Source organism: Torulaspora globosa, chromosome 6 (genome assembly GCF_014133895.1).
Source record: "Torulaspora globosa chromosome 6, complete sequence".
NCBI classification, from domain to species: Eukaryota; Fungi; Ascomycota; class Saccharomycetes; order Saccharomycetales; family Saccharomycetaceae; genus Torulaspora; species Torulaspora globosa.
The window spans coordinates 44,081-66,170 of record NC_050732.1 but is presented as its reverse complement, the minus strand read 5'-3'; the positions used below and the strand labels follow the sequence as shown (position 1 = coordinate 66,170).

Sequence of the window (22,090 nt, the reverse complement as noted above, 5' to 3'; positions counted from 1 at the left end):
AACTTTTATGCTGTAAGAACACTTGGACTTTGTAGCCAACACACAATACCTACAGGTCGAGGTGCGGGCCGTATCCAGTCGAGATGTCTACCGTCAAGGATTTGCTGAAGGAGGCCAAGGCAGAGTTGGCAAGGGAGGACTACGAAGAAGCAGCTAAGATATCTCTGCAAGTACTGAAGCAGGATCAGTCCAACTACTTTGCACAAGTGTTCCTCGGAAAATCTTACTCCTGTATGGAAGGAAAGGCTAGGGAAGCTGTACATCGCTATAAAGTAGCCATTGAGTTGGCACCAGAAAATCTGCTCGCATGGAAGGGACTCTTTCTGTTTCTAAATGGCGGCCCCGTTGTGCCTGAAGTGGTATCATATGATGAGTACTTTGATCTCAGCGGCGAGTATGCCAGGATACTATGCGAGCAGCAGCAGTCTCAGGTGGAGCTAATCCATGAGCTACGAGCCTTCCGAAAGAAGAAGCCTGACAGCAGAGAATCTTTCCTGTGGCATATGGTGCCCGGAAACCCGATGGCAGAGCAACTTGGTCGGCATCTGATCACTCCTCAGGCTGCTTTGAAGGAATTGATTGATATCTTGGACTCGAAAGAGAAGGCTTACGTTTCCAAGATCGTTAGCCGGGAAAGACTGAAGTTCAGTGCGCAGGACCCTGACTATCAGATAAAAATGAACTCGCTGGCATGGGACGTTTACCAGAACTCGAAGTTAGATCATCTATTTAATCAATTGATCAATATTACCGATGACGATGATGAAAGAGCCGAGTTGGAGACCAGGTGGCTGGAATACCGACTGCTAGTTTTGAAATCGATGCCTAAAGAAATCAAGAGCTCATTTTATGAGCAGGTTAAAAGAATGGTGGATGACATGGTTCTTGTGGACCATAGATCATCAACAGCTTGGAGACTGTACTTTGAATGGCAAGACTATGCTGATCTCGATAATATGGATCAAGAGCTTATACTGAAATTTTTTAAAAAGTTCCCGCTAGAACCCTTGGCAATCATTCTATATGCTTGGCTGTCATCAAACCTTTCCAAATATGATATTAAGAAGTTGAATGCATCTCTGGATCAGCCCTCTGAGCCAGAGGAAGGTCGGGAGCTGGCTGATATTGATGAAAGTGAGAAGAATGCCTTGAACGATATGATGGAAAAAGAGAATGAAACGTCAGGTCTTCTGGAGGAGGAAGTCGTGGACGCTTTACTTGATAACATTCCCAAGGCTCAGAACAGCATCCTTGCGAACAGAATAGTATCGCAATACTATTTACTCTCGAAAGAATACGAAGCTGCGTTACCATATGTTAAGACCGGTATATCTGTTATTGCCTACAATATAAGGGATTTAGGAGGCCGTTTTGCTAACTCCAAGAAGCAGTTCACATTGAGCCTGGCGATCTTGTATACCTACATTGATCCTCCCAAAAATCATAATGCAGCTCTGAGCCTGTTTGAAAAGATTCTGGCCGATGATCCAGATAACACACATGCCAAGCTGGGAAAGGGACTCATTTTTGTTGAGAGGGCGGAATGGGAAAAGGCTAACGTATTACTGAGTGAGGTTTCAGCGCAATTTCCTGATAACATGGAGGTACTTTCTGAGCTAGCTTGGAACGAGGCTCAGCTTGGACTACTAGAAGAGGCTGTTTCAAAATTCAAAACTGTACTGGCGGCAAGCGAAGGAACTGACCTTCGATCGGCGGAATTTAGGGCTCTGAACCTTTGGAGACAAGCTAAAGTTTACATTATGCTTGAAGAAAGAGATGGCTCTGAGGATCTTAATTATGTGAAAGTTGCTTTTAAGCAGTTGGTCAATTCCATCAAAGTTCTAGACACATTTGCTGCTAATTATTCGACTCTTGGCGATATCTATTCTTCCTTTTTCGAAGATAAGGTAAGAGCATTTAAATGTTATTATAAGGCATTTGAACTTAATGCTAGAGACGCTACTGCAGCTAAATACATGGCTGAGCACTATGCGAACTTGACTAATTGGCAAGCTGCTTCCACCGTGGCTAAGAGATTGATAAGTGCAGAGAGCAATAGGAAAAAGTTGAAAGACATGAATTGGGCGTATAGAGCAGTTGGTATATTTTATTTGGAAACACAAGATGAGGCTGCTTCCATTGAGTGGTTTCAGGGAGCTCTTCGTATAAATCCCACCGACGTTGAATCCCTAATTGGTTTAGGTCAAGCATATCACGCCTGTGGTCGTGTCGAGGCCTCAACAAAAGTTTTCGACAGAGCTTTAGAAATTGATTCAGAGCACTTTCATTGCCAATATTTGAAAGCCCAGTCGCTCGCCGCGATGGGTGAATATGTTGAAAGCATCAATATATTGGAAAGAATTACAGCGCTATCTCCTAGGGAAGAAATATATCAGATCATGCTTGCAAGCGTTTCTGTTGATTATGCTATAGACCTGTACTCCCAGGGACTTCTAACGAAGTCGATAGCAATTTCCGAAGGCGTCATTGAAACTCTACAGTATGCAATTATAGAGCTTCACTGCAGTGGACAGCTCTTGTGGTTGGTACTTTCAAAGGCATTGGGTTTATTTGTGACAATCGCTTCCAAGGTGGACAAGCTGCCCATTGAATCGCTAGTTGGCATTTTCAGAGCATTTGACGCTACTGAATCGACTCGGGTGATTGACGATATTGATGGTATTACTTTTGACCAAGTGTTGTCGGCTATCGACGATAGCAGTATATCAATTGCATGCAAGTTTCTGATTTTATCTGCCAAGTACAGCTTCTCAACAACGAAGCTTGAAGAGCAGTCTAGAACGGTCAGATCCTCCCTATGGCATAACGTCGGAAGCGCGGAGTTGACTGCTTATCATGTCCTCAAGGAAGTGAAATACAGAGATGCGGCCATCGCTTGTTACAAAGCTTCCATTCATCAGCAGTCGAATGCTGTAGAATCATGGATAGGTTTGGGTGTGGCAACTATGGATGTAAACTATCGGGTAGCTCAGCATTGCTTTATCAAAGCTTCAGCATTGTCGCCGAGAGACGCAGACGTGTGGTTTGATCTGGCCGTATTGGGATTGAAGAATAACGATGTGGAGTTTTCCAAGGATGTTCTCAATCGGTCACAAAGTTTGTCTCCTCAGAATTCCTCGCCATGGCTAGGATTTGCATTAGTACACGAAATGGAAGGAAATATAGTGGATAGTCACAGGATGTTCGCACATGCCTTCGTCTTGTCTAATGGCAAATCGAAAGTTGCTCAACTTCTTTATGCGAAAAGTGTTTTAGAGCGTAGAATTGGCGACTCTTTTGACGAAAGGGACCTCGAAGCAGCTGAAGAACTAGCAACGGCGGCTTACGGGCTCGATCAGTACTTCAAAGAAAACCCGCGGGACAATTTTGCACTTCAATGTGCATTACTGATTTTTGAGAGACTGCATTTGTATCCCAATGCACATCGTGTCTCCAACGACCTAGTTGAACTGCTGGAAATAAAGTTCGAGAAAGCTCAGAGTGACGAAGATCTTTACAATTATGCGATAATAAAGGCCCAGATTGCCCGCATTAAACTTGGATTTGGCGAATTTCAGTTAGCCATAGATGATGCCAAAATTTCGGAAAGTATATTAACTGAATTCGCGGGCCGCGACACATCAATGATTAGCCTATCTAACCAAATATCCTTGAGTTTGGCTAACTTCTTTTTACAGAATTATGATGAGACGCTGCAAAGCCTGCAGGAAGTACTTAAAGCTTCAAAAACTTCAAGACATTTGAGTATTTTAACAGCGAAAATCCTTTATGACATGGGCTCAGATGAAGCCAAAGAGATTGCGTTGGAAGAGTTGATGGAATATGTTTCGCAGAATGGACCTGAATTGCTTGTTGGCTTTACCATTGCCGCTATTGCCATTGTCGAACAAAAGACGGACGATTTGAAAGTTATTTTAGGAGAGTTGACAGGAATGTCGTTATCAAATTTGATCGCGGATAAGCACAAGGACCTTCCCTATCTGATAGAACAGATCAAGGCCCGGTTAGAATTAAAGGCCAAGCCGGTCACCTCATGGCAAAGAAGCTCATTCTTTTTCATGAATGATCACAGTACTTGGACTGCGGTTGACAAGAAAATATCCCTCAGAGTAGCTGCGGATGGGCAGAATAAGATAAATGTAAACCAGCTAAGCGCACTCTATTGTATGCAAAAAGATGTTAGAAGTGTTCAAAGAAGTCTGTTTTTGGCACCTTGGAATAAAACAGCTATATCCGCTCTGAGGCAATGCTTTTAGGGCTCAATTAACCTGGCGGGTTTTTGTTATGTTGTGTTTTATAGATATTACGTTGATAGCTCTCTATAATTCAAAAGAATTTGAAAACTTCCCAAAGTGATAGAACCCGACACACGCGAGTTATTATGTTCAATTCGCGCTCGTTGACCATTCTAAGCTGATTCAACTCACTTGGCAGTAAAAGTTCACTTTCTCTCCCTTTAACGTCATCTCTATTTGCTTTTGTTAGAAGATCAATATTCTCCTCCTTCAGTTTCTCTTTTTTGAATAAGAGGTTTCCAATATTCCAGGCAAGATTCTGCTTCATAAAATCGTAAGCATGCCTCTCCTTTGATCTGAATAGGAATACAGCCCTGGAAGCAGCCCTATCTGCTGTTCTTGGGACTTCCTGTATCTCAACCACGTTATACTTCACAAGGGAGGCAATAGTAGATCTAATGTCTTTCTCCTTCATAAGAGCTGTCGAGTTGATTACCTTCTCTGACACTAAACTATTGGCACAAATGCAGCGACGAATGCGCATTGCCGATGGACCCAGAGTAGAAGCAAGCAAATAATCGTAAACGGAAGATTTGAGTGCAGGAACCAGCTTCGAATAAGGTACATAATACACGCCCGGCCTTGACTCTTTGAGGAATGGGATACTTGAAGAGGCGAGCAGTCTTAGGTGATTATTGATGAGAGAGATCGAATGTGGATCTGGATCGTTGTCGTCAAAATCCTCAAAATCTTCGTCTTCATTCTGATCAACCTCGTTGTTAATATTTTTGGGCAATGGAGGAATCACGAATCCATCCTCGGTTTTCAGTCTCTTATTCGGCTGGCCGCCTGTATCGTTTGAATTTCTGGTGCCTTTTAAAGTTGATACCATAGTTCCACGAAGGTCGAAAGTAGAAGGTAGGTATTTTGAAATATCTATGGCGTTGAACGTAACTCCTTGGGTCTTCTCCTCCATAAGTTCCAAGTCCTCCTCGATGGCCTTCGCTTCGTCGAGTTCTTGCAGCAATCCTGTTCTCTTCATCGGATCTACCAGTGGCGGTGTCTTGCGTTCAGAGATCGCTAGAGCGACCTTGTAAATCTCTGCTGGAACGGAACCCGTCCTGGTCTTAGCAAGCTTGACTAGCTGCTTGGATCTTCGGCTCTTTAAGAATCTCTCCAGATTCAAGACCAATGGCGCGGTATTTACCACAGTCCTCAAGGATGTTTCAGGATCAACTGTTAGAATGCTGCTCGTGTCGTTGGCTGCACTGAGCAGTTTCTGGAACTCCACTTTAGCTTTTCCTTTAGCTTCGGTCCTTTTCTTAAGGTCCGAGAGGGTCGACGTCCTTGGTATAGCATCGTATTCCTTTTCATATAGATGCGTCCACAGGTCGTTCAATGGCGCATAATGCAACTTGGACAAAGGCGATAGAAATCCTGACTCACAGAGCTGCACAAATACTGACAAAATTTCATTCTTTGAGCTCTCGAAGTTGTGCAAAAAATCCTTGACAGTAATAGAGCCCAAAGAAAGAATTGATTGTGCGATTTGCGCTGCCAAATCGCTCTGCGGAACCTGTTGGCTCACTTCCTCGATAATCAGGCCAGAGTACAAAAACAGCAGCAGCCCATCCTCGTTGAAATAGTAGTACGTGGTAGATCTCCCGGACGGTGCAACCTCCTCCCAATATCTGACGCATCTGACTTGGATCAAAGATACCAGAGCTGTTCTAATACTTCTTGCGTCCAAAGAAGGTGATCTTTCCAGTATCTCGAACACACTCAATCTTCCCTTTGAAATAAGCAAATCAATTATCAAAGCTGCACGTTCCCCAAGGTAAAATCTTGCCAGTTCAGTATACAAAAACCATTCCGGATTCAGAGTTCTCTGCTCTAGCGAAGAAAGTGTCACTGTGTCGTCGGCAGCATTGCTCGCTGCCGGCGTAGGAGTAGCTGCCGGCGTGGCAGACGCTTGGGTGCTTCCAACAGGCGCAACTGAGGCCATTGCGGGCTACTACTGGGGCAGATCAGCCTGTATGAGCAGCTCATCGCTATACTTTCTATGACGTCTTTGCCTAAGATTTTTCAGTCAGTCACGTGCCACGACGACACTAAATAACTAGTAAAGACGAGGCGAAACTATCAAGAATCAGCGTTCACGGCTGATGGCTAGCGAGATTGCTGGCGTGCGTGCTGGTGTCCCAGTTTCGCTCTCTTTTTTGGCAAAATTCGAGAGAACTTTCGCTGGAAAATCAGGACGCAGAATTGGTCACTCAATCCAGGAGGCTGCACTAACGTCCAGCCGTGTCCGGGAATCTGGCTAGAAAAGAAGTCCACAGCACCGCTGTTGAGACTCTAAAGCTTATAGATTGGCAATTTTATGCATGGTAGCGCCGCGCGTCGCCGGCGACGAGCCAATCAAAGAGTACGAAATTTTTCACCGGTAACTACGATGAGAGAACCAGCTGGATAGCATTCAGCTCAGCCTGAGCAGCTCAGTCAATGGGCATACCGATAGTTCCTGTAGGATCGAGTGGTTCGTGAGGGATTGGTTGCGACCCATTGGAGCCCAACTTGTTTTGTAAGAGCTGGTAACGGAGTGATAAATTGAGATTTCTTTGCCGAGCGTATACTTCGATTGAAACGAGATTTGAACCAGGATTGCGTCCGACCAACGAGATTGAGATGTCTACCAGATTACAATTCGCCAAACAAGCTTTAAGACGTTATACGGTTAGTGCCACCGACGGCAGTGGCAAGATTTCCACACTTGCTGTGAAAGTGCATGGTGGTTCTCGTTACGCTACAAAGGACGGTGTTGCACATCTTCTGTCTAGATTCAACTTCCAAAACACGAGCGGTAAGTCTGCTTTGAGATTGGTGAGAGAGTCCGAGTTGTTGGGTGGTAAGTTTGAATCGACCGTAGACAGAGAATTTATCACTCTAAAGGCCACTTTCCTGAAGGAGGATCTCCCATACTACGTGAACGCTTTAGGCAATGTGTTGTACAAGACGTCTTTCAAGGCACACGAACTGAAGGAGACTGTTCTGCCAGCAGCCCGTCATGACCTGATGGTCGCTGAGACCTGTCCTTTGAGGAAGGCTGAGGATCTGCTGTACAACGTGACTTTCAGAAAGGGCCTGGGCAACACTGTCTTGTACGATGGCGTGGAGACGGTCAGCTTGGATGATATCAGGGCATTCGCTGACAAGGTTTACACCAAGGAGAACATCGAGATCGTCGGACAGGGCGTTAACGAGGCCGACTTGAAAAAGTTTGTGAGTGACTCCTTGTTGAGTTCTTTGCCTACCGGCAGTCCATTAGCGGCCTCCGTGGCACCAAAGACCTACTCCGGTGAGACCAGGGCCAGATTTGCCCACGCCGACTCTGTCGCTGCCATCGCCGTACCAGTCGCCAAGGAGTCGTTCGGTGAGTACGAACTGCTTTCCCGTTACGTGACCTCGCCTCTATCCGACCTCGCCCCGCTGGTCCACTCTGCCAAATTGCAAAGATTCAACAACATTGGTCTCTTCACTCTGTTTGTCAAGAGCCCCGACGCCACACAGGTCGCACAAAACATTAAGAAGGTCGTCTCCGAACTCAAGAAGGGCAAGGATATCTCTGTCGCCAAGGACTATGCCGCTCTAAAATTCGCTCTGGAGAACGACGGCGCCGCAGTTCCTGCTGAATTGAAGATCGACTCTGCCGGTACTTTCAAACTAGACAAATTTAACTACGTCGCCGTCGGCGATGTCTCCAACCTGCCATACGCCGATGAATTTTAGAGATAAGATGGCTGAATCATGCAAATAGCAGAATCCATATGACGAGATCTCAACAGACTAAACGACTCTTTCTATAACCATTCACCACTTTACAGAGTATTATTTATTCATTACGAGAAGTAGACAATTACTATCACAAATCACGACTGAATTTGATTGACACCTTTGCGGATTCGATGGTAGCGCCGCGCGCGCCAAGCATTTATTTGCTATAAAGTGGGGCTGTTTCCACTTCTCGAAGTCCGACTGGCGCCTGCCTGCGCCAGTCATTATTAACAGAAAGTGCATTTAGCCATTCATAATACGAAGTTCCTTCAGCATTCCCACTACCATCTTGGCAAGTAACAATTATTCATATATATATATTTTCTGCGCTCAAATTTCAACAGCTGAGAGATGTTTATGATACTGCGCTGTATCCGTTAGATGATGCACTAGGCTTGCGCGGCTTTTTGGTTTCTGACTATATTTTAATTCAAGGCATGCGCTGATCGGTGCGAGATATTGAATGCCTTGTATCTGCTTTGTCAGTTTCATTGGTGTTGCTGGAGGTATTTTCATGGTCCTTCTCTACCGCAAAGTTTCTTCACGGTATTCTTCGTCGAGGCTCTGGACCAGCAGAGAATCATGGCGGTATTGATGTAACGTTTGGAATGTTCTCGGAATCTTTGTTGACGGCTTGAGTACGTTTTTGAACATCGTGTGGACGTCAGTTGAGCATATAACACGTCCGCAATTGAACTTCGAAATGAGATAAAGCTCTAGAAGATGCTGATGAGAGTTATCACCCTGAGCCTGTTCTTTGTTCATGTGGGTGCCCAGTTTGTCGCTTTGGGCGCCAGGGTCAGAACGCTAAAATATCGTCTTGTTTACTAGCTCCTACAATCGTTTTCTCAGTAGCTTACTCTGCAACAGCTTGTCTGTAATGAGATCTCCAAGGAACTCGCATCAGAATCTTCGGAGCACGTTTTATTTGCGATTCTTGCTGATCTGCGATCCTCCATCGCTGATGATCTTGTTAATCGATTACTGGTTTCCATTCGTTTCCTGGCTGTAATGCAGATGGACGGGGACGAATCACATTGATTATCCAGGCTTGAGTCCAATGGAGACATCACATTGTGCTTTGATCGCTGCAGATTATTCTGCGGCCAGGATATATGTTTCAAGGCAGAATATCATCAAAAACTACAGATTAGACGCTTACGAGGCAGTTTGCATTTGCGCTTCTAATGTTGACTCTTATTTTCATTGTAGCGTTTTGTTTATTCTTTATTTTATTGTTTTGTAGGTTGACTGCAACTTACATTCTTAGCGTTCATTGCGGAAGGAAAACAAAAAAATGCGTGGACGACATCTTGGTCTCTATCCTTTCTGAAGGCTGAATCCTGTCTATGAAAAGACTAGATACGTAACAGATGGTTGTACGCTGCAAAACCGTCATCAAATCTGCTCAATCCTTGCACGAGGCCTCTTTATGAAACCTAGGTTAGATACACTTATATACTGTAAACTGTCGCCTTGAGGAACATCTGACTCCAAGGTTGTCGCTTTCCTGGGCGAGAGAGATGTTTGCGGCTTCAACAAGAACAATCTATTAGGGCCAGCGTTCATTTATCGCGCTCGCATATGCAAAATTGCAGACAAACAACACAAATAAAAGACTAGATGCCAACTTGGCTAAGTTGTTCCACAATAGGGTCGACTTAGATTAAACCATTATTTTGAATTGGCCTGCGAGGATCACCTTATCAATTCCCTCCGATGATAAGTTTACATTAGGAACCTGAAACTATTGCACTAGGTCTATCAAAAATCCGACGCAGTTTATTTCATACCCAGTTAGGTCAAGATCATAGCAGATCTGCAAAGGATGCAACCGATAAGAGCTGTACAAGGGCTGTCAATCGTTGTGCAAAGTTTAAACTTTTTGTTCCAGGAAACATCCAAAGCTTGAGCCGAAGGCTTTTAATTATAACAGTGAGTAGAGTTGAAGCAGCCCGAGGATGCAGCATCGCATGCCACTCATGCAAGTATCTCAGCTTATGATCTTGAAGATATTTGGAAAGGCGATGTCGCGGCTCGACACGAGCCTGTGGTTTCAAACACCAAGCTGTTGAGCGGAAACTCACAACTGTCGGTAGTCGGAGGGGGTATCAATATCTATTCATCACAGTCGCCTTCGAACTCGGGAACAAGGCTGTCGGATGCGGCGGTGTGCCTGTCACGTTCCACCTTTTGCATAGCATTTACGTTCTTCAGCTGCTATAGCATTCCATTGTCGTTCAAGGATGCTCTCCAGCTGCCATAGTCTTCCATTGCCATCCAAGAACGGATCTTCAGCTGTCCAGCTGCCACGGCATTCCATCGTCATTCAAGGAGGGGTCGCCAACTGTCCTTTGAAGCATTTCAGATGCTCACCACGAAACCTTCTTCACTACAAAGCCCATGACATGGGGATTCGAGTAACTGTCGAACTTCCATTCTAACAGACAGCTCCATTCATCTACATTTCGAGGCAGAAGATGTGAAAATCTCACCTTCAAAAAAAAAAGACCTTGACTGGCTTTTACTGTTTGCCAGCCATCCGGCGTTTTATCGACTCTTTGGTTTAGTCATCTAACCAATGGTTACTGTCGTTTGTGGAAACATGGACGCTATTGAGAAAGAAGTGATGCAATATGCCTCTGATGCTGGCTTGAAAGCTGTAATGCTTCTTCCTGCGAAAAAGTTCACAAGAGACTTGAATCTAAGGCTAAGAAGGCGCGCAGAGTGAGCAGCATCCTTTTCGTTCAATCACTGGGGGACCTAGACCATATGCTACGGATCTATTGTTCCTGGGTCCTATTGTTTTACACAAGAAAGAGCTACCAGAGGATCTAGTGGGCTGTCCATAATCGGTTTATTTCCTGAAAGCATTATGGAGACTTCATATACTCTTTCCCTTTTAGTCTATGGAAGATAAAGGCACGCGACCGATAGGTGAATTTTGGCCAGATTGCTTCACTGTAGTTCCCGATCATTCTACAGGCCGTAACCATAGGGAAAATCTCGTCAAAGATTGGTTCTCGTTCCTAGAGTTCTAAGACTTACTTGCCGATTGTGGAACTAGCAGCCTCATTAGGAAACCGTTGACACCGAGGATGGTATCCTAAATCTCCTTCTTGAAGAAACATGGATAGCGGCTCGTAGAGCTCTAGGTCTCTCGTGAGGAGGCAGACAGACGTAATTGGCAAGACAACCATCGAGAAATTTTGTAAGAATTGGCTTGACTCTCGGGCACTGGAGGCCTAATTCGTTCTATGCTTTCCAGATTTAGTGGAAAAACCCAAAAGGGAGGCCGCCCTATGCAGATAAAGCGTCAGGACGATTTTCGACGGTCAAATACCTGCTTGAGGCTGCTACGCTAAGATCATCACAAGGATTCGATGCTTGTAGCGGTGCCGAGGATTTGCCAAGTGCTACCATCTATGGAACTGGAAGGCAAGCTATGCTTCTGGCATTATTTCCTTGTCCAAAAATGGTAAGTCTTCTTTCCGAATTCTGTGCTAGCTTTGCCATTCTGGGACGGCCTTCGATTGCCTGAACAGTACCTAATCGGTCAAGATTGCCAAGCGTCGAAGGAAGGAAATGATGGAAGAAATAACAGTCGTCACGTTGAGTTTCTTCACATTTTATGCCCGGTTGCAGTGCCGAACTGTGTATCGTAGCAACCAAGGGCTTCCGAACTTGTAGCTTACATCAGAAGTATTGTTTGGGAGTGTTGGCTTATTCGAGATCGAATATCAAAAAGCATCATGAAATTCGTTCTAGCGGTGCTTGATGGGATTCGTACTTGATAAGTTGCGTTAAGAGTGTCCTAGAACTTGGCGGGAAGGCCCTGGCTTCGCAGTATCGGTGTGGCGAGTCTCGCTGATCTCTCGCGTCTCTAGAAAGTCATCAGTCATTTCGCTGATGCACCTCCTGAAGCTGAGAGCGCTATTGTTCCTGCTCAAGGGCGATTATCTCATTGATACACGCTTCCCGCCTCTGATGTGACCATCCTGCTATTGAAATATGGAAGAAGGCTCGCGATTATTCTCGGGGAGCTCCTGTTAGAAACACATGGAAACGCAGCAGCCTCTGTTCTGTTCCTCTCAGCGGTTACATAGAGACTTTGCAAAATAGGCGCTTTGATCACTGCAACGAAGCAGATTTCCGACAGAACATACGACATTTCATGGGAAGAGATTACCGCAATCACCGCGTGCAGAGTACAACGCTGCTGCGATCATCACCCTAGCCTCATGGAGGAACGCAAGTCACTTCGGCTATAAAACCTCGCCTCGATGGGAAGAATTCAAGACTAACCTGACAAGCACCTCATGTACCAAAATTCCGGCGCATCGGCGACAGCGGGCTTTTAGACTCAACTCAAACCTTTTATAGAATATGGCAGCCAAAGAGAACCGAATGCGACTGTCTATATGACTACTTGTTCTGCGAGTGAGGTGTCTCAGCACTAATGCCGAGAGTAACCGACTGTGGCCCCCGTGAAATGAACATCTAACCGGCGGAAGGTTACTGCTGATAGCACCAGCAGCCCAACTGCAAGAAACAGCTACCGCACCATTGTCGTCGTAGCAGACGCCAGTAACAAGTTAAGTTTTGGCGCAACTGGTTTTCTTCTCGGTCTAGCACTAATACTTCTACGGTGATGCCATAGCATCTTTTTAATTCCTGTAGTTTTCTCAAGAAGCTTGTACTGATTCATAGCGATTTTCGTCATGTTATAATCTTGCTGAATGAATCCGTTAGCTGATTACTCTCTAGTGCTGTCGCGAGTGAGTTACGCAGTCCATTCGGTCAGCTGGAGCTTCATGAAAGAACAAAACTGCTGTGGCACCAAGCCGTGGCGGTTTTAGATTCCAAACACCAAAATTGCTACGGGCCATTTCTTACATGGTAACTACTGATCTTACGGCTGAGCGCCGAAGATCTTAAGCACAAGAGCACCATCAAAGGGTAACCAGAAAAGATTAGACAAGTTATCAGACTGGCATGGCGTACTTGACTGAATTCTGTGTTATTTTGATTTTCCATCGTTAGTCGACTTCAACGTAAGCCTGATAATTGCGGTCTAGGCAATGTTTTCAAACGGGAGGTATCTAACTTCTTTCCAAGAAAGTCCAGAGACCAAAAGAAGTGAGATCGATCAGAACCCTGGTTTAAAGCGATTTGCTGGTCATCAAACATGGGGCTGAGTGAACCATGCCAGTTCTAGCACCAACTTTTGTATAAGGAGGGACAATGGCACCCTCCCCCCCGAACACGCCCCCACAAACTAAAAAGACCGAAGCAGCAGTTGCTGCTCCTCCACGGTTGTTAAGGATACAATTGCAGATCGAGATAATATCCGTCCTGTGGCTGTAAATTTCCTTGGGTTGATTTCTGGAGTTTTCCGGTAGGGGACCCCTTGGGCGTGAGTAATGGAATTAGCGGTGTTACAGCATATGCCTTACTGTCTTAGGGCCAAGATAGCATAACAAAGGCTCGAGTTGTAGTTGACAAAAAGGACATTCGGGGACCCTATTATCGACAATGTGGTTCAAATATCGCCAAGACTCGCTACAAACTAGATCATCGGCAAGAAAGAAATCGCCATGACGATGACTTCCAGTGCCTGAAAGAGAAATGCCAATCAAACAAGTCTTCTTCTGACTGATCGACCAAGATGCAACATCGAAATTACTGCTAAAGTAAGCTCCTTTAAACCACTTTTTGAAGATTCACAGTCGGCGAGGGTTTATTCACCGTTATGATTTCCTACCATTATTACTCGTTCAAGAGGAAGACGCCGCAAGCTTCTTACCATGAGAGGCTGCCCGATCTTTTCGTACAGCGATATGCAAGCCTCCATGCCAATCAAAGCACCATTGTCTCACATCTTGGCCGATACTTGGAAGCCGCATCTTATCGCTCTGGTTTCTCGTTTCCCTTTTCAACAGTACCGTCGAAGAAGTGTTATAGGCAAATAACGAAAATGGGAATTTTTCAAGAATGCTTCGAAACGCTCGCGTTGACACATTTGCTGGAAAACCATCCTCCAGAACATCGGAGAGCTCAGAATTGACCTCAGGTTGGCCGGTGAATGTCCGTTGGACGAATCGGTGCGGCCCGTCGCATCGCATAGCCGATGCTGGGCGTGTACAGATACTCTTGTCACTCAGGTTTTCGTAGCGCAAGCCGCAAGAGAAGCTCTCCATTTCGGATACGAAAACGCATGGTGAGATCGCCTCTTCCCGAACGATCACTCTGAGCTAAGTCCAGCCGTAGCCAAGCATGGAAGAATGCGGATCAAACAGAAGGAATATCTTCTATTGTCGTTTAGGGACCCTGAAAGCTGGACGTGGACGTATTCTATTGTTTAAAACGTACGGTAGATTATCCGCGTCTCATCCGTGTTCGTTGCGTCATCTTAAACTCTGACAATGGGTGGGCTGTCAAGTTTGACGTTACGTGACGTGCCAGAATTTCGAAGGCACTCAGTTGTTGTCGAAGCCAAAGATGTTTCCTCATTCGACGCGCAGCGCCACTACATGCATCGAATGAGCGCAATTACCCAATTAATCAACATCATTAAGCGGAAGAACGCGGAAGTGGTGAGACGAAAGGAAAAAGCACTATTGTTTCAAATATCTGGCTGCTTGGCAACTGAAATACCATTCCGTCTTGAGAGTGCGCCGTGGCGCCTCAGTTACTGCTCGTTACGGTAAGATACTTGCAACATTTGGACGTACAGAAAGCGATCAGATAGACGAATGGAAGCTTAGAGCGATGTTACGAGGTTAACAACATTCACAAAATTCAGTTGATGAGACCCTTGTTTCCATATTGGTCGGGAGGTATTGTTTCATACAGCATGGAAGACAAGAAATGAAAGTGCGGACCTTTTGAAGCAGTCGCGATTGCAGAATTACCAGAGAATCATCGGATAACACTAATCGCACGCTTTTCGGTGAATTGGTTTCATTTTGCTCATCGGCAAACTAATTCTTCAGTTTTAGGACGTCAGAAGGCTGAAGTCATATATATAAAAGGAGGCTGCCAAGTACCTGAATTCCAATAATAATTCTCAATCAATAAACTACCAAAAACCAGGGTCACACTTGCTCTAAAATGTTCCACTCGCTTACGAAGCTATTGCTTCTTGGTCTGTCGCTGAAGTCGACCTTGACTGCAGCAGCAGCAGTCCCGGATTTTCAGTTAACCGATTCCTTGCAAAGAAGAAATTTGCAGTGCACTGACTTTGGGCCTGTATGTCCCGGCCTCAACTTCCACTGGCACGAGGACAACGTGGGTATAATGTACTACTCCATGGACTTGCTGTCTGTTGAATGGGTCGGGTCCAACACTTATCAGGTTACTATCCATGTGAAAGGTCAGGAACAAATTTGTCTAAAGTACCTATGGTCTCTAAAGATCATTGGTGTCCAAGGTCCACAGGGCACTGTTCAATTGTACGGTAAGAACGAAAACACTTACTTGATCGATAGCCCAACGGACTATACTGCTACTTTCCAAGTCTACGGTCAACCTGATCCTAATGATTCCTGCAAGGTATTGCTGCCAAACTTCCAGATTCAATACGAATACTGTCAAGGTGATGCAGCCCAATATGCCAGCTCCTGGCACTGGGGTGCAACTAGTTTCGATTTGATGACTGGTTGTGACCATGACAACAACAACAATGCTAACAGCGATTTCCCACAGCTTTACTGGTCTAAAGAGTGCCAACCATGTGGAGCGGCTTCGACTTCAAGCATCTCCAGCTCCACTACGAGTACCTCCAAGACTTCGAGCAGCTCAAGCTCTACCTCGAGCAGCTCAACTTCTACTTCTAGTACCTCAAAAACCTCGAGCACTTCAACCTCTACCTCGAGCACTTCAACCTCTACCTCGAGCAGCTCAAGCTCTACTTCGAGCACTTCAACCTCTACCTCGAGCAGCTCAAGCTCTACTTCGAGCACTTCGGAGACTTGTACGAAACATTTCGAGACATCCAGCACTTCGAGAACTTGTACAAGACACCTCGAGACTTCAAGCACCTCCGGAACTTCAACCACTTTAACTTCTACATCCTCTGCTCCATCTTCGGCACCACATGGGGCGTCGAGCATTTTCTCAAGTTCAACCACTGCTCAGGGGGCCAGTGTTGTTACAACCACAGGCTCGTCTCCTGCTCCAAGTGGACCATCATCTGCATCCTCCTCAGCTCCAAAACCAAGCGGACTATCCTCTGCACCATCCTCAGCACCAAGGGGATCATCTTCGGCTCAATCTTCTGCACCATCTTCTAAGCCAAGCGGTCCATCTTCTGCATCATCTTCAGCTCCATCTTCAGCTCCATCTTCTGCACCATCTTCAGCTCCATCTTCTAAGCCAAGCGGTCCATCTTCAGCTCCATCTTCTAAGCCAAGCGGTCCATCTTCAGCACCATCTTCTAAGCCAAGCGGTCCATCTTCAGCTCCATCTTCAGCATCATCTTCAGCTCCATCTTCTAAGCCAAGCGGTCCATCTTCAGCTCCATCTTCTAAGCCAAGCGGTCCATCTTCTGCACCATCTTCTAAGCCAAGCGGTCCATGCTCAGGCACAAGCTACACTTTGTGCAGCAAGACGACCACGGAGAGCGGTTCGACAACTGTCTACACGACTACTTGTCCTGTGACTGGAGTGTGTGTCACCTCTTCCCCATCTTCTGCTCCATCTGGTCCATCTTCTGCACCATCTTCTGCACCATCTTCTGGTCCATCTGGTCCATCTTCTGTTCCATCTGGTCCATCTTCTGTTCCATCTGGTCCATCTTCTGTTCCATCTGGTCCATCTTCTGCACCATCTGGCCCATGCTCAGGCACAAGCTACACTTTGTGCAGCAAGACGACCACGGAGAGCGGTTCGACAACTGTCTACACGACTACTTGTCCTGTGACTGGAGTGTGTGTCACCTCTTCCCCATCTTCTGCTCCATCTGCTCCATCTGGTCCATCTTCTGCACCATCTTCTGCTCCATCTGGTCCATCTTCTGTTCCATCTGGTCCATCTTCTGCGCCATCTTCTGCACCATCTGGCCCATGCTCAGGCACAAGCTACACCTTGTGCAGTAAGACGACCACGGAGAGCGGTTCGACAACTGTCTACACGACTACTTGTCCTGTGACTGGAGTGTGTGTCACCTCTTCCCCATCTTCTGCTCCATCTGCTCCATCTGGTCCATCTTCTGCTCCATCTGCTCCATCTGGTCCATCTTCTGCACCATCTTCTGCTCCATCTGGTCCATCTTCTGTTCCATCTGGTCCATCTTCTGCGCCATCTTCTGCACCATCTGGCCCATGCTCAGGCACAAGCTACACCTTGTGCAGTAAGACGACCACGAAGAGCGGTTCGACAACTGTCTACACGACTACTTGTCCTGTGACTGGAGTGTGTGTCACCTCTTCCCCATCTTCTGCTCCATCTGTTCCATCTGGTCCATCTTCTGTTCCATCTGTTCCATCTGGTCCATCTTCTGTTCCATCTGGTCCATCTGGTCCATCTTCTGCACCATCTGGCCCATGCTCAGGCACAAGCTACACTTTGTGCAGCAAGACGACCACGGAGAGCGGTTCGACAACTGTCTACACGACTACTTGTCCTGTGACTGGGGTCTGTGTCACCTCTTCCCCATCTTCTGCTCCATCTGTTCCATCTGGTCCATCTTCTGTTCCATCTGGTCCATCTTCTGCGCCATCTTCTGCACCATCTGGCCCATGCTCAGGCACAAGCTACACCTTGTGCAGTAAGACGACCACCGAGAGCGGTTCGACAACTGTCTACACGACTACTTGTCCTGTGACTGGAGTGTGTGTCACCTCTTCCCCATCTTCTGCTCCATCTGGTCCATCTTCTGCATCAACTTCGGCACCAAGCGCTCCATGCTCAGGCACAAGCTACACTTTGTGCAGCAAGACGACCACGGAGAGCGGTTCGACAACTGTCTACACGACTACTTGTCCTGTGACTGGAGTGTGTGTCACCTCTTCCCCATCTTCTGCTCCATCTGTTCCATCTGGTCCATCTTCTGTTCCATCTGGTCCATCTGGTCCATCTTCTGCACCATCTGGCCCATGCTCAGGCACAAGCTACACCTTGTGCAGTAAGACGACCACGGAGAGCGGTTCGACAACTGTCTACACGACTACTTGTCCTGTGACTGGAGTGTGTGTCACCTCTTCCCCATCTTCTGCTCCATCTGCTCCATCTGGTCCATCTTCTGCTCCATCTGCTCCATCTGGTCCATCTTCTGCACCATCTTCTGCTCCATCTGGTCCATCTTCTGTTCCATCTGGTCCATCTTCTGCGCCATCTTCTGCACCATCTGGCCCATGCTCAGGCACAAGCTACACCTTGTGCAGCAAGACGACCACGGAGAGCGGTTCGACAACTGTCTACACGACTACTTGTCCTGTGACTGGAGTGTGTGTCACCTCTTCCCCATCTTCTGCTCCATCTGCTCCATCTGGTCCATCTTCTGCACCATCTTCTGCTCCATCTGGTCCATCTTCTGTTCCATCTGGTCCATCTTCTGCGCCATCTTCTGCACCATCTGGCCCATGCTCAGGCACAAGCTACACTTTGTGCAGCAAGACGACCACGGAGAGCGGTTCGACAACTGTCTACACGACTACTTGTCCTGTGACTGGAGTGTGTGTCACCTCTTCCCCATCTTCTGCTCCATCTGCTCCATCTGGTCCATCTTCTGCACCATCTTCTGCTCCATCTGGTCCATCTTCTGTTCCATCTGGTCCATCTTCTGCACCATCTTCTGCACCATCTGGTCCATGCTCAGGCACAAGCTACACGTTGTGCAGTAAGACGACCACCGAGAGCGGTTCGACAACTGTCTACACGACTACTTGTCCTGTGACTGGAGTCTGTGTCACCTCTTCCCCATCTTCTGCTCCATCTGGTCCATCTTCTGCATCAACTTCGGCACCAAGCGGTCCATGCTCAGGCACAAGCTACACTTTGTGCAGCAAGACGACCACCGAGAGCGGTTCGACATCTGTCTACACGACTACTTGTCCTGTGACTGGAGTCTGTGTCACCTCTTCCCCATCTTCTGCATCAACTTCGGCACCAAGCGGCCCATGCTCAGGCACAAGCTACACTTTGTGCAGTAAGACGACCACCGAGAGCGGTTCGACATCTGTCTACACGACTACTTGTCCTGTGACCGGGGTCTGTGTCACTTCTGCGGAGAGGTCATCAACCGTGAGCACGGTAACAACCACTTCAAACGGCGTTACTACTGTTTACACGACCACTTGCCCTCTAAGCGAAGTGTCAGCCACAGGAAAGCCCTCGACAGCCACCACTGTGACCACGACTTCTAACGGCAAGGAGATTATCTATACCACTGAAGTCCCAGCCAGCCAGACTGGCAGTACATCTATCACCAGCACCGTGACGACGACCTCCAACGGGGTCACTTCGGTTTACACGACTATTTGTCCTTTGACTGAGACCAGTGTTGCCTCTACCGTCGAAAAACAATTGATCATCAGCACCGTGACTACGACTTCTAACGGCAAAGAAACCATCTACACAACTGAAGTTCCAGTCACCACGGCTGGGGCTGCCTCTACTGTCAGCACCGCGATAACGACTTCTAACGGTAAGGAGACGATCTACACCACCAACGTTCCCGTCACTGAAGCTATCACTGCCTCTACTGTCAGCACGGTCACCACGACTTCTAACGGCAAGGAGACGGCCCACACTACGAGCGTTCCCGTCACTGAAGCTAGCGCTGCATCCACTGTCAGCACCGTCACCACGACTTCTAACGGTAAGGAGACGGCCTACACCACCAACGTTCCCGTCACTGAAGCTAACGCTGCATCCACTGTCAGCACCGTCACCACGACTTCGAACGGCAGACAGATCGTCTACACCACGAACGTCCCAGCCAGCCAGACTGGCGCTGCCTCTACGGTCACTACTGTGACGACGACTTCTAACGGCAAGGAGACGGTGTACACTACGAACGTCCCAGCCAGCCAGACTGGCAGTGCATCTACTGTCAGCACCGTGACTACCACCTCTAATGGCCAGGAGGTCATCTACACTACTGAGGTCCCAGCCAGCCAGACTGGCGCTGCCTCTACGGTCAGCACCGTGACTACGACTTCTAACGGCCAGGAGACCGTCTACACTACTGAAGCTGAAGCTCCAGCCTCTCAAACTGAGCAGCCTGCTGCTGGTGGCGCTAGCGGAGCTGTCCATTCGACAGCCTCAGTGGCTCACCCACAAGAAACTACTACCGCATCATTCTCGTCGTACGAAGGCGCCGGTAGCAAGTTGAATTTTGGTGCAACTGGTTTGCTTCTCGGTCTACCATTGATCTTCCTATGATACCCTACAACCTCTAACAACAATCGGTTATTTCGTTCGTTAAATATGTTATAAATAGCTTTCTCAACCTGGCTTTTCTGTTGCAGCCGATGCTTGCTTTGGTCGCATCTGGCTTAATATACAACCTGCTAAACTTCTTTGGCTTTTTTGGAGTGGTGCAATGGCTGCCGTTGACCTTAACAGCTGCATAGCTTTTAAAGTCGCTGAACAGCCCTTCGCTTGTGAACATTACAGATGACAGTTGATTGAACGTTTTTCGGAGCACTACCCCAGGCGCGCATTCACATCTGGCGTGTCATACCGCCAGCATTAAGTTCTAATCACTTTTTAACCGCTGAAAGCCTTACAAGCAGTTCAAATCAAAGATAGAAAGCTCTTTTAATGGTCGCGGTTTCAAAACAGAACACAACGTCCGCTCATTGGTAGCCCTGCCGACAAGCTCATCGGATGCAATACGGCGTAAGACGGTAGGTACGGTAGGTTCCACTGATCGACCGCCAAAATGGCGTAGCTGCTTTCGGTTACTTAGGACAAGACACTTGCCCCGCGATTGTCTGTGTCGTCATTGGAGTTGTTGGGTGCGACAGCATTTACGGTGAGAAGCACGTTAGCATGATGAAGGTCCAGAAATCAAAACATGAGGAAGAATGCGGAGGCAAGCTGCCGGAGGAAATTCCAAGAGCTGACTCTTGAGTTGCTATGGAAGAGCCCTGTATCCTCCCTGTGGGGTGGACGTGCTCGTAAACGCCCGTCTGAGGCAGAAGGAACGATGAGAGTCGCACACGAACAACCGCGAGCCCCCCTCTGCCCGGAGTCTAAGAGATATGGCCGCCAGCGACAGATTGGGTAATCTGGGCACTGTCTTGGCTCTCCATTTCGTCATCTACGCAGATCTACCGCACCGAATGCGCTTCATGACACATGTTGGCCCAATGAGGGTATTGGCGTCCACAAGATCACATTTGTGAAGTTACTGAGTGAATTGCTGGCCATGCCGAGACCTTAGACTCTTCCTTTCTTTCAACTTTCCCGAACAAGAAGCAGCGTGTTGCCAAACGTTGCTTATTACTGCTCCTTCGCACTTTTTGTCAACGAGTCATACAACAAAGGCTATACGGACAACAGGCTAGCTGAGCTTCCATGGAGCCGATCATCACAGCGATCATCGGATATACCCGCGATCCTATTGTGCCTGGAGCATTGCTTCAACGAGCTGCTTTTCTTTTTCCAAATAAGCTTCCATTTTTCTAGGCAATTGCCGAGAAAGGCAATTTTGCAGGCAAGGTGGGAGCTTGCCTTTTTAGGCTTTAGCGTGCCTGGAATCTCGTCCTGTGGGAAAGCTCGCAGAAGCCTACCGAACACAGATCTGCAGAACTATACAGAACCATAGAAGCAGTGCTCTGAAGTGGGCGAAGCAGTCGCTCGCTGGCTGCACGATTTTGTTTGCAGCCTTAGATGAGCCGGAGGAAGGGAAGGTTGGAATGGGCTCGACAAAGATATACGCTGATCTTTGCCTCGCCAAATAATGCAGAATTAAGGAGGAGAAACCAGTATCCGATGTCTTTCCAGCAGGGCCGAGGGGGCCCCGCGATGGCGTGGGTGAGATGTGCGAACTT

The 22,090-nt window shown here is 47.2% G+C and overlaps 4 protein-coding genes across 4 annotated transcripts; 3 read left to right on the top strand and 1 right to left on the bottom strand.

The window, feature by feature from the left end:
- Nucleotides 1-83: 83 nt before the first annotated feature.
- On the top strand, nucleotides 84-4,277 carry SKI3 (SKI complex subunit tetratricopeptide repeat protein SKI3; the record flags this gene model as incomplete). Its single annotated transcript, XM_037284483.1, has 1 exon — nucleotides 84-4,277. One exon carries the CDS (start codon nucleotides 84-86, stop codon nucleotides 4,275-4,277), a length of 4,194 nt encoding a protein of 1,397 aa, XP_037140379.1.
- Nucleotides 4,278-4,347: 70 nt separating this feature from the next.
- On the bottom strand, nucleotides 4,348-6,261 carry RPC82 (DNA-directed RNA polymerase III subunit C82; the record flags this gene model as incomplete). Its single annotated transcript, XM_037284482.1, has 1 exon — nucleotides 4,348-6,261. The coding sequence occupies one exon, from the start codon at nucleotides 6,259-6,261 to the stop codon at nucleotides 4,348-4,350; it is 1,914 nt and encodes a 637-aa protein (XP_037140378.1).
- Nucleotides 6,262-6,941: 680 nt separating this feature from the next.
- Nucleotides 6,942-8,042, top strand: QCR2 (ubiquinol--cytochrome-c reductase subunit 2; the record flags this gene model as incomplete). Its single annotated transcript, XM_037284481.1, has 1 exon — nucleotides 6,942-8,042. One exon carries the CDS (start codon nucleotides 6,942-6,944, stop codon nucleotides 8,040-8,042), a length of 1,101 nt encoding a protein of 366 aa, XP_037140377.1.
- Nucleotides 8,043-15,200: 7,158 nt separating this feature from the next.
- Nucleotides 15,201-20,474, top strand: HG536_0F00260 (uncharacterized protein; the record flags this gene model as incomplete). Its single annotated transcript, XM_037284480.1, has 1 exon — nucleotides 15,201-20,474. The coding sequence occupies one exon, from the start codon at nucleotides 15,201-15,203 to the stop codon at nucleotides 20,472-20,474; it is 5,274 nt and encodes a 1,757-aa protein (XP_037140376.1).
- Between the last annotated feature and the right edge of the window lie 1,616 nt (nucleotides 20,475-22,090).